The 13,085-nt window shown below is 38.0% G+C and overlaps 1 protein-coding gene across 1 annotated transcript in view; it reads right to left on the reverse strand.

Moving 5' to 3' along the window:
• Positions 1-1,112: 1,112 nt before the first annotated feature.
• LOC135195751 (transcription termination factor 2-like) overlaps positions 1,113-13,085 on the reverse strand; it is a 60,178-nt gene continuing 48,205 nt past the window's right edge. Inside the window, exons 17-22 of the mRNA XM_064222195.1 lie at positions 6,927-7,027; positions 6,450-6,577; positions 5,897-6,094; positions 5,032-5,244; positions 3,995-4,152; positions 1,113-3,818 (exon numbers count right to left, since the gene is read on the reverse strand). Coding sequence (XP_064078265.1) covers positions 3,638-3,818; positions 3,995-4,152; positions 5,032-5,244; positions 5,897-6,094; positions 6,450-6,577; positions 6,927-7,027 — 979 coding nt within the window. The 3' untranslated portion in view covers positions 1,113-3,637. The remainder of the gene's footprint in view (positions 3,819-3,994; positions 4,153-5,031; positions 5,245-5,896; positions 6,095-6,449; positions 6,578-6,926; positions 7,028-13,085) is intronic.

The following is a 13,085-nucleotide window of genomic DNA, read 5'->3' on the forward strand; positions in this document are numbered from 1 at the left end:
AGTTATCCAAAAAATAACTATTTATGCCTCAAATTTCTCATACTTAGCTTTGTTTCTATAAAGGCTATTTGAAAGTTTTTAGAGAAAGAAAATATATATATATATTCCATATATAACTTGTTGACATGAAGCAAGAAAACAGTAATTATGAGTGCATTTAGCTGACTTCTTTCCTTTTATAATTTATTGAGCTAACTTTTAAATTAAATTACAGTAGCTTTCATTTCTTTTAAAAGTTAGTTTAATACTTTTGGAGCATGATCAGGGTCATATTTAGTGCTCTAACACTAGAAAGAAGCATATATTGGCATTTTGAGACTGTCAAACTTGTGTGAAATTTCAACTTGCTCAAGGAGGTCTGGAACCTAACCTCTCATAAGATTGAGGTATTACTGTATATGAAATGTAGAAAGCAATCTAGCTAACGGTTGGAGGGACACTGATTATCTTCAGTATAACCCACAGTCTGCTATGTAAAGAAAACTGTAAGCAGAAAACTATTCTGCAAACAAGTGATCACTTTAAGGGGGGCCGGCCGGCTAATGCCATTTTTTAAGGACAGGACTTTGATATTCATACCACTTAATAAGGTGACTTGGGACATCTCCAAACCGCATATGATTTTTGCCTCTGACCTTCGGCTTTGTGACGCCAGGGCGATTTATCCCGAAAATAACCATTTATCAAATTCTATCTCCTCCCTTGATATTTAATTTTAAGACCTAGGATTACTACCATATAGAGACCTGATGTAGACCTCCAATCGAATGAGGAGTTTTTTTCTAAAAGTCATTTTTTTTGCTAGATATGAATTTTTCAATATGGTAAAAAAATAAACCCTATAAATCAGGAGAAAAAAATTTATTTAAAAAAAAAAAAAAAAAAATTGGAAAAAAGGGCTCTATAGAACAAAGACATTATAGAACAAAGACATTATAGAACAATCAAATAATGTCTTTCTGAGTTACATAACAAATTCCAATGTTATAGCTTTAAAACTAAGTGAGAAGATAGATTTTGAAGGTCAATAAGTAGTTTTGAGATACGGGCGTTCAAAGTTTTCCTTCGTATTTCTATAAAGATCAAATGTTAATAAAAATAATGATTATTATGAATGTATATTTCTTTTTTGTGATATAATAAACCAAAACTATTTTATTTATCATAATTTAATCATAAATGATGATCCCTTTGCTCATATATCGTAGCCTGGGGCACTGCTTGAGGCAAGATGGGGCACTCCTTCCTACGCAACTCTCTCTCTCCCCCCTTCACTAACTCGGCTTATTACAGCGGATTTTCTTCTTCTGTATGTTAGCGAGATGTTTTCCTTGTATTTTCCTCTTTGGCATGATGACATTCTTGCCGAAACAAAGATAAACAAACGTAAATGCAAGAGAATGTCAGAGGTGAAACTCGAAGGTGTACTCTCTTTTTACAAAGACAATTTAATAAATCATGATTAATATGAATTTCATATTCCATTTTGGGTATTAAAAAACCAAAACTTTATTTACCATAAATGAAGATCTCTTTGCTCAAAGATCGTAGCCTTGGGCACAGTGTGACGTGTGCTGTCAGGCAAGACGGGGGGCGTTACTACGCAACCCTTACTAGCAACCCTCCCCTCTCTCTTCACTAATTACGCATATATTATGATATTCTGTAATATTAGTCGAGCGATTTTTCTTAGTCTGTATGTTAGCGAGATGTTTTCCTAGTCTTTTCCTCATTGGCATGATGAAATTCTTGCCGAAACATACATAATCATACGTAAAAGCAAGCGAATGTCAGAGGTGAAATCGAACGTGTAGACTACTTGAAGTTTGTGCTCGCACTGATGGCTGGACTTGGTAGTTGACTGAAGTGAAGTCTCCCTTCTCGACTCGAGGAATGTCTACAGATGCCATTTCTCCCAATTTCTTTGACAATAATTATCAAAATTTACGATAATAGAAGAAATATTGCATTTTCTTGTACGGATCAATGTTTTAGGCTTACTGAGTTTAACTAATTACCCTGTAACTACGAAAGTAAGAGGAATTTTGACGAAATATTTCGTATACGTATTCTCAATTGCCATATGAAGCTCCATGAATTCTTTCATGACTGCATTTTTCGTCCTCTACCACCATATATAAGGTTTCTGGCCGGTCCCCTTAAACCAAGAACAGTTGAATCTGTTTTCATAGAATTTTTCCGACGAAATTGTCTCGGGGTTTTGTTCCTTTCCTTGGATTTTGTACACTTGGAAACACTCCTACTGGGGCCCACCACGTAACCAGGCCCTGTATTGAGCGCCAAAACAAAGAATCTTGTGTTCCTTTGTGATCCACTCTGCTTTTGTGTTTTTTGTGCTTTTTATTATTCAAGTGCAACTGTTAAATAAGCCATCATGGGACCAAGGAAAGTTCCACATGCCAGCCCTTCTGTGAAAATGGCGAGAAAAACCATAGAATTTAAGAAAGAACTCATAGCAAAGTGTTGGAGGGTGTTGCATGCCAATCACAGTAAGAAAATATCTACAAGTGCTACTGTTAGCAAATTCAAGACCAGCAGAGGCTGGTTTGAAAAATTCAGAAAGCAAACGGGCATACATAATGTACCTACTTCAGTGATTAAGGGCATGTTTGCAAAGTGGAGTGATGTAAAAGATTTTGTGGAGAATTATCCCAACAAGATGTTGTAATCCATGTCTCCAACATCTTTAATGACAATGCCTTGTTACACTTTAGGCAAATTTTAAAGAGAAGCCAGAAACAAATGTCTCTGGACAGTTTTGTTATGCTGGTCCTAATGCCAGTAAACTAGAAACCAAAGAGAGAAAGTAACCCCAGGTAGTGCCAGAAAAACCAAATAGAAGTAACCCCAGATACGTCCTTGATACCTGAAATCCTTCAGGAGGGGGATTCCCTTTCCAAACAATAACTTCTCCTCCTCCTCCCATTCTCTAGGTCTTCCACATGCCGACAAGGTTTCCATAAAGGTAAGAGTGATGTTAAATGTTCGTTATTCATTCCATTATTCATTCATATTTATTCTCATCATTTTCTGTATGTAAAACTGTTTATTCCCTATGATTATGCAAGAAAACTGAGGTTCCACTGTATTTTCCATTTAATACATTTCAGTAAATGTGTACTTAAAACAAGACTTCGTTTATCAGACAGAAATATTTGTTGTGAAAATTGGTAAATGTTCTAAGTCATGCAGATACTGCACACCAAATAATTAAATTAACTTATTTGTTCAAATTAAATGTTAAAAAAATAAAAAAAATATTGAGGAGTTGTACAGGAAGATTTACCTAAGGCACTGTAAAATTGTAAAGAAAGATTTACCCAAGGCACTGATAAAGTCAGCAGATAAAACACAAATTCTCTAAAAAAAATATATACAGTATTCTGTAAAAAAAAAAAAAAAAAAAAAAAAAAAAAAAAAATTAATACATACATTAAGTATAAACATGGAAGACTTACTTAAAGACACTGTAAAATTGTACAGAAAGATTTACCTAAGGCACTGATAAAGTCAGAAGATAAAGCACAAATTCTCTAAAAATATATACAGTATTCTGTAAAAGAAAAAAAAATTATTATACATTTATTATTAACTTGAAAACTTTCATTTTGACTCATCAGGCTGGATGCATCACTGGTGCATTATTTCCACCAATATTGAATAATGCCTTCATGTCTTCTAATGTAAGCTTGTTGTTAGCAGTGCGCTTGACGCCAGAAAGGACTTCATCTGCAAGTTGCAGTTTTTTCTGCTGAAGCTCCAAGATTCTTTCTTCTACAGTATTCTGTATAACAAATCTGGAAGTGATAATACATTTTAATGAGCTGACATTTCTTAAATGTAAACATAAAAATTATAATAAAATTACATTTTTTAGCTGTAAACAGAAAAACTTGACAATATGCAGAACACAGTATTAGGGAATAAGTGCTGTACAATAGTAGAGATTAACAGAATATTTCAACAGTCTCACCTATGAACAGTTACAGGTCTTGTTTGACCAACCCGATATATACGATCACAAGCTTGGGCTTCAAGCTGTGGATTCCAATGCATGTCTAGTAAGAATAAGTGATTTGCACCCACCAAGTTCAAGCCAACACCACCAGCTGCTAAGGATAGTAACATAACCTGTAATAAGTTGGCAAAATGTTAGAATTACCATAAAAAAAATTATTATTCCTTAAATGTTCATACATTACAGAATAAATTAAATATACAAATAGCTTCCTGAATTTATTATAACAACAAACACAGTATCACAATTTAGCCAGAAAATTCATTTCAACTAATAGCTCAATCTAAGCCAAGAAAAACTACCACACTTAACATGTTATTAAATTGTAAAGAGAAAAAAATTAAAGTTAAAAAAAATTGTACACGAAAAAAGTACAAGTATTCCAAATAAAGTAAAATGTTAAAGTATAATATATAGAGCTAAATTTCCTGAAAAAAATGTTACCTTACCAAGAGAGAAAAATCATGATGAGACATATCTCATTCCTCATAAGAGATAGAGAAAAATGAAAAGAAATAGAGAAGCATGAACTCATCAATGCTGTCAAGGGGAAACTGGCCTAAAGGCCCACAAAAGCTTCCTGTTAATTTCCATTTGCTATCATAGCAGTTTTTATGCAGCTTAAAACTTTCACAAATAAATTTATTGCATCTGTTAGTTAAGCAAGACTTGAAATTAAATGATGAGGGACCCCAGTTAAAAGAAGGGTGAGCTCAGCTGAATAAATTAAAATTTCATGGTATTGCAACCATGATCTTGCAACTTATAAAATATCAAGACATGCAATTAGCTGGGAAACCAGCAATCAGGAATATAACTTATGGAAAATTCTACTGTCTTTTGATTCTTTTGCAAAAATAGAAACTAAACCGACAAGTAATAATCAGTTAAATGAAGATATCAAAAACATTCACATTTCTTTCAAGTTCCCTTTGAATCCTAGCATCTTTCAAAATCAAGGTCGAGCAAGTGCGAAAACCAAAGTAACTTACTTTTGGTCCCTTTGGGTTTGTGTTGAAGTCTTCAACAATGGAGGTTCGGTCTTTCACCTGTACCTGACCAGATATGGTATGGCACCTTATGCCCACCTCACGCAAGTGTTCTCTGACAACTTCCAACATTGTCGTCCACTGGGAAACTATAACTGATTTTTCTCTAGTCCCCTCCTGGCGTATTTTTTGAAGCTCTTCAATGACACTTTCAATCTTTTTGAAAACATAAATTATTTGTTACATAGAGAACAGATATGACTAGGTAATACCATGGTAAAAATAATGACCATTTCCATCATAGAATCAATAAGTAACAAACTGGTTGGTGTGTCTATGTATACCTATTAGCAATAATCTGGTTACTTGTCTATGAGGCAAATTTTCTACTCAGCCTGAATGCTGTATTTCAAAAGTTTTCACTCTTAATTGAAAAGCAAAAGAATGAGAGAGAGAGAGAGAGAGAGAGAGAGAGAGAGAGAGAGAGAGAGAGAGAGAGAGAGAGAGAGAGAGAGAGAGAGAGAGAACTACTAGAACATTCAAGACAAAATACTGATGGGCAACCCTGCCCCGTGTTGCTGACCCGGTTCTCTCTTAAGGTGACATTCATTCACGCACCGTGTGCAGAGTCCAAAAATTACCAGGCGTACTGAATGCAGCTAAACACTAAATTATAATGTAGGGTCACGTACTCACAAACACAAATGTACCAGATCTTTTGCTTCTAGGTGGAGACAACCCCAAATGAAAATAATTACTTTTTCTGAGTGAAAATGTAATAACTATGAATAGTGTGAAGCACACCTCTTACACATTCACAAAATGACATTCCTGGTAAAAATAAATAGCATTAAGATCAAGACCTTACTTTTGAACTCCGTGAGCTTCGCTGAAAAATGGGGTTGTCCATGGTCAAAACATTCTTTTTAACTTTAGTATCGGCTTCCTTTCCTATATCATTTGTAGACCTTAGACTCATCTCTGCCATCTGTGACACAATATCCAGTTCCACCCCTTCATTGTCAGCTGGATCAATTCCATCTGCTTCAGTGTCAGTTTCAACCATCTGAAAGTCATTGAGTGCAGGTTAACATCAGTTAGTTCAAAATAAAAACCAATTTTCCCAAGAACTAAAGTGATAAAATGATACTAAAGGTTCTTTCTGGAGTTTGTTTAGCCTCATATACCTTTTACTTATACCTCTTACTTAATCAGCAATTACATTTGGTCTCTTATTTAACTAAAGATCATTTCTTCATCCTTTCTCAAATTATCACTTTATACAACTTTAAATCCTTCAGGCAAGCCTGATAAGTAGAGAGATGTTAAATGACTACAGTAGCAATAATAGAGATGTGGTACTATAACACATCACCTGTATGAGATGAGATGAATGACAGTCAAATTGTCATTTCACATACCCCTTTAATAAGTGAAGGATGGGAACAAATCTGTCGGAGACGAAGGAGCAAAATGAGCAGGTGATGAGCTTTAACTTCCCCAGTCATTCCGTCAGCAGCTGCTGGTAATGTTGGAGTATATTTATGATCTGAAATGAAGTGTTAATATTATTATCATTGGCTAGTAAACTTAAGTAATGGGTTAAATTCTTGACTCATAGATCTGAACCACAACCTGTAATACCGTACTCATAGTCTGAACCACAACCTGTAACACTACAATTAAAATTGTATTCAATATATTGCATTTTTCAAGAATTTATTAACTGGATAACTGAAACAGGAAAAATGTGACAAAATATCCTTGAGTGAATTATTCTGAAACTAGAAATTCACTCCATATTTATGCCACACAACTACAAAGCATAACAAAACACTCATTGAAAAAATTTAAAATGTTGACAATTTATTAAAAAAAAAAAAAATTTCTCAACATACCATCAGGTCTTCTGTAATTTGAACTCCCTTTTTCTCCCCATTTCAGTAATTTCTCTTGCTCTTTTTCTTCTTGGCTCTTCATATAGTGAGTCATAGTTGACCTAAAGGAGGATGTAAACAATATTAGTATAGTAATAATAAACAAATAATATTAGTACCATCCAACCACACAAAATTTAATAAAATGAAGAATATTAGTATCATCCAACCACACAAAATGATAAAAATGTTATTGTCATGATACAATAAAGTTTTATGCATACTTACCTGGCAGATATATACTTAGCTACAGACTCCGTCGTCCCCGATAGAAATTCGAATTTCGCGGTCAGGTGATCTACCGCCCCGCCGTGGGTGGCGGGAATAGGAACCATTCCTGTTTTCTAAGACAGATTTTCTCTTCCACCTGTCTCCTGAGGGGAGGCCGGGTGGGCCATTAATCGTATATATCTGCCAGGTAAGTATGCATAAAACTTTATTGTATCATGACAATAACATTTTTATGCATTCAACTTACCTGTCAGATATATACTTAGCTGATTGGCACCTTTGGCAGAGGGTAAGAGACAGCTAATTTACTGAATAGACAGGAAACAACATATGTTGTAGGTAATAAAAATAAAAAAACCTTGGTTCCTACCTGTGTTAGCGAAAGACTTCATGGCTACTGCCTAGGAGCCTGTATCGCTTCAAGAGCCTCAGCGAGGTAGTGACCTCATGCTAAGAGTTCTTGATGGTCTGTTACAGGGGTCTTACCCACTTACGCGACAGAACCTTAGGATCTTTGTCAATGGGGTCCTATCCACTTACATGACAAAACACCTTGCCTATTGGCATGATCATAGAGCACGACACTAATCCCGATCACCTGATCCTAATTGGGGTTAGTACTACGATTGAAAGGAGTCATCCCCGAACATCCTTTCAAGCAACCCACAAATCGACAACAATATTACAAATAATCATTAAAAACACAAAAACAAAATTAAGGATCAGCATCTGCTCCATTTCCCAGCATAGTATCCGCTGATACATACGGTCCAAGAGAAAAAAAATTTTCGTATGTTACTCTAACATCCTTTAACCCCTTCGCCACTGGCCTGCTACATTGCTGCTAATGCTTGCATACCGCATGAGACCCCTGTCGACCGCGAGTATCAATCAATTACTTGCTCCACTAATTTTATGTTATTTCATATTTTTCCTTCATATTCTTATGTGAAAACATTGTGTGTATGGATATCAATGAATATTTTTTACCCCATTGTCAAAAAATTACAAAAAATATAGTAAGAATATCGGAAAAAATAGGAATATTTAGTAGAAAAAGTAATTGCAGAAGTAGGAACTGTTATAAAGTAGTAGAATAGCAGTAAAAGTAATAGAAATAAAGTAGCAGAAAAAAGTAGTAAAGTAGTAGTAAAATATGGTAGTAGTGGTAATAGCAGTACTAGTTTTCTTACTGAAACAGTTATTCCTAGGTTTCATACAGAAACAGCATATACATCAATGAATGTTTAGGCAGCTGGTAATAATAAAACAGTAATAATAGTAATAATAATAATAATAATGATAAAAAAACAACAGCATCTCGTGACCAATACGTATATACATATGGGGCAGTTTATTCACCCCCATTATCATCTGCAAGCTATAAAAAACACATCTCATCACAAGTAACAGGCCTCCATAGAAGTCCTTTCACCTTACGCTTTCCTGTTGAATGAAAGTACTACTCTGCCCGAGCATTCATCCATTCACACAATTTGTCAATTACATCACCACAAAAAAGAAAAAAAAATGCATCACGTAAGCAGATGAAATCTGGTGTATAAGCAGGAATCCCATTGCCACCCTCCGTGAATCAGGGGGGGGTGGGTCTGGGCGCAAGTCACAAGATGGATCAGTTATGAACTGCCAGCCTTCATCGACAAGAGGTTCAATGTCTTCCAAACACTCGTTGTCACTGTCAACCTCTAAAAAATTATCACTATAATCATCATCTGATAGATTTGGCAGGTACTCAGACCCTGACTCTGAAACACTATCATCTGACATGATACTGAAAAAAAAAAAAAAAACATAAAATAACTGCAATCAAAAGGGGAAAAAGATTTGGAATTCAAATCTACATGGTTTACGGACAAAATCGTAATCATCCTTCTCAGATAATAGCCTGAGGCGCACTGGTATATGTTGGCCAGTACCCCTCCTAATATCCCATATGAAAATGACGTCACGACGTCCATCGGACGCTCATTGGTTAGAATGAATTGTGGGTGGAGCTTCAGCACCTCTCTCGTACACAATACTGTGTCTGGAAACCATCCAAGCTAAAGAAAACGCTTTGCTTTTCGAGGAGGGATGAAAGACGTACACGCGTACGTCCCGGTCTTTTATTACTGTACCGTAAAAGACGTACATGTGTACGTCCCAGTGCTGAAGGGGTTAAATAGTGGGATGCAAATACTGAATTGCACCTCCAATAAGTTGCTGCTAAAATGTTTCTCATTGACATATTCTTAGTGAAAGAAAGGGAAGTTGCCACAGCCCGGACTTCGTGAGCTTTTACTCTCAGCAGCTTTAAAGAGTTCTCTTGCCAATCCCTGTGAGCTTCGGTTATCACATTTCTGACAAAGAACGCCAGTGCGTTCTTTGACATAGGTCTTTTGGGGTTTCTTACCGAACACCAAAGACTTTGTCGACATCCCTGAAGCTGTGTCTTCTTTTTTAGATAGAACTTCAAGGTCCTGACTGGGCAAAGGGACCGATCCAACTCTCTACCTACTAGAGAAGAGAGTCCCTTGACTTCAAAACTTCTAGGCCAAGGTTTAGAAGGGTTCTCATTCTTTGCTAGGAATAGATCCTGGAAAGAAATAACAGCCGAATGTAATTCACTGATCCTCTTAGCAGTTGCGAGGGCCAACAGGAATATACATTTACTAGTAAGATCTCTGAATGAGATTTTATCTGGAGGTTCGAACCTGTCCGAAATCAAGAATTTTAGGACTACGTCAAGGTTCCAACTCGGGGGAATAGAAGATCTCAATTTAGAAGTCTCGAAAGACCTGATGAGATCATAAAGATCTTTATTATTTTCCAAATTCAGTCCCCTGTTTCTAAAAACAGCTGAGAGCATGCTCTTATATCCTTTGATAGTGGATACAGCCAATTTCGACTCTTCTCTTAAGAAGAGGAGAAAATCAGCGATTTCGGTCACAGAGGTATTGGAAGAGGACAGCTTCTTCGACCTACACCATCTACGGAAAACTTCCCACTTCGATTGGTAGACCCGCAAGGTAGAGGCTCTGCGGGCTCTAGCAATTGCAGTTGCAACTTTCTTTGAAAAGCCTCTCGCTCTGACCAGTCTTTCGATAGTCGAAAGGTAGTCAGGGAAAGACTTTGGATGTTTTTGTGGAACCTCTCGAAGTGGGGTTGTCTGAGCAGATCTGTCCTTTTTGGTAGAGATCTGGGGAAGTCCACCGTCCATTCCAGTACCTCTGTGAACCAGTTTCGGGAAGGCCAGAAGGGAGCAATTAGAGTTAATCTTGTTCCCGTCGATGCCACAAACTTTCTTAGTACTTCCCCCAGCAATTTGAATGGGGGAAAGGCGTAGGCGTCTATGCCTGACCAGTCCATGAGGAAAGCATCGATCGCCGTGGCTCTGGGATCTTCTTCTAGAGAGCAGAAGTTGTCTATCTTCCTGGAGAGGAACGTGGCAAACAGGTCGATCTGGGGTCTTCCCCAGAGGGACCACAGTTGTCTGCAGACTTCTGAGTGGAGCATCCACTCTGTCGGGAGTACTTGGTTCTTTCTGCTCAACCTGTCTGCCCTTAGGTTTTTTACACCCTGAACAAACCTTGTCCGCAGAATTATGCCCCGTTCCTCTGTCCAGGTCAATAGATCTCTCGCTATTTCGTACAGTGAGAAAGAGTGAGTGCCCCCTTGATTCCGGATGTAAGCCAGAGCTGTGGTATTGTCGGAATTGACTTGAACTACCACTCCTCTGACTTCCGCTTCAAAGTATTCCAGGGCTAGATGAATAGCCAGGAGTTCCTTCGCATTGATGTGCAGTGTAGCCTGTTCTTTGGTCCAAGTACCTGCCACTTCCTTTGGGCCCAGTGTTGCTCCCCAACCTGTTTCCGAGGCGTCGGAAAACAACACTCGGTGAGGGTTCCGAATCAAGAGGGACACCCCTTCGTTCTTTATTAATGGGGTTAACCACCACTTCAGGTTGGACTTTATCCCCTGTTGAATGGGAAAACAGTCTGACAGGTCTCCTGTCTTTTGACTCCACATTTGTCCGAGATAAAACTGCAGAGGTCTGAGATTTAATCTCCCTAGGGAAATGAACTGCTCTAACGAGGAAAGGGTGCCCAGCAGACTGAGCCATTCCCTCGCCGAGGTCCGTTCTTTCCCTAAGAAGTTCGAGATTTTTTCTAAGCCTCGAGCAATTCTCTCTTGCGATGGAAACACCCGAAAACCCCGAGAATCCATCTGTATCCCAGATAGACTATGTTCTGTCTGGGGATCAATTGTGATTTCTCGAGGTTCACGAGTAGTCCCAGAGATTTTGTCAACTCTAAAGTCTTCTCCAAGTCCTTCAAGCACTGAAGTTCCGATTTTGCTCTTATTAGCCAATCGTCTAGGTAAAGGGATATATTTATCCCTTCTAGATGTAGCCATCTCGCAACATTCGTCATTAGTCTCGTGAACACTTGAGGGGCCGTAGACAGGCCGAAGCATAGGGCTCTGAATTGGAATACTTTTCCCTGCATCATGAATCGAAGAGATTTCTTCGATGATGGATGCAGGGGAACATGAAAGTAAGCATCCTGTAGATCTAAGGAGACCATCGAATCTCCTGGACGAAGAGCCGCAAGAACCGATTTCGATGTTTCCATAGAGAACTTTGTGTTCTCTACAAATCGGTTCAATGCGCTCACATCCAGGACCGGTCTCCACCCTCCCGAGGATTTCGGAACCAGAAAAAGACGGTTGTAGAATCCTCGGGAAATGCGCCGGATCCCGAAACCAATTCCAGATAAGCCTCCTTTTGCAACATCTGCTCTTACCAGTTGCAATAATGCTTCTTTCTTGGCAGGGTTCCTGTATTGGGCTGACAGTTCCCTTGGGATCGTTGTTAAGGGAGGACTGTCTCGAAAGGGGATCAGATATCCCTTCGTTACCACTGAAAGGGACCATCTTTCTGCCTCTCTCAGAGTCCATTCTTCGGAAAATTTCCGAAGTCTGGCCCCTACCGGTGCTTGAAGGACTGGAGTCTCATTTTGTTTTCTTGATAGGTCTGAATGAAGACCTACCTCTCTTCTGTATTCCTCTCTTCTTAAAGGAGGGTCTGGAAGAGGAGCTCCCTCGAAAGGGCTGTTGAGGAGTACGAGTCTCTCTCTTTACAGGAACAGAGGTCCTTGATTTCTTTGCAGATTGGGCCAAGAGATCTTGCGTGGCCTTTTCCGTCAAAGAATGTGATATGTCCTTCACTAGTTGTGCAGGAAACAATTGATCCATAAGAGGAGCATAAAGAAGAGATGACCTCTGGATGGGAGTAACTGCTTTCGTCAGAAAGGAACTAAACAAGACTCTCTTCTTCAGAATTCCAGTTCCAAAAAGCGAGGCCACCTCTCCTGATCCATCTTGAACCGCTTTGTCCATGCAGGACAGTACACTATAAAGGACTTCTGGGCTAAGAGATTCCTTCTCTTGAGTCTTCTTGGCCAACACCCCAAGGGACCAGTCTAAGAAGTTTGTTGAATTTAGAAAGGTGGTTTTCTGCATATTTACTTGAGAGAAGTTTTCTTTAGTATACCTGAAATAGCACTGCCATTTTCTTTCATACACTCAGGTTCCAATGTTTTTTTCTGTTTTTGTTTATTAAGTGTTTCCTCCTGTTTTCTTACTTGAAGTGTATATTGAAGTACAAGTAATTTAGTATTTGGTATTTACTAGTCAACACATTTATGAGTATGAATTTAGCAACTGATTTTACACAATGTACCTGTTATTATGTTTACTTAAGAGTTAAGTTGTTTTAATAAAATTAGAGTTCACAACACAAACATGGTGTTTCCTTGAACCTGGCGCTCTCCTCAATTCATTTACCTTCCTGCACGATGTGGGGCTTAAAGAAACCCCACATTTGGT

Source organism: Macrobrachium nipponense, chromosome 16 (genome assembly GCF_015104395.2).
Source record: "Macrobrachium nipponense isolate FS-2020 chromosome 16, ASM1510439v2, whole genome shotgun sequence".
NCBI classification, from domain to species: domain Eukaryota; kingdom Metazoa; phylum Arthropoda; class Malacostraca; order Decapoda; family Palaemonidae; genus Macrobrachium; species Macrobrachium nipponense.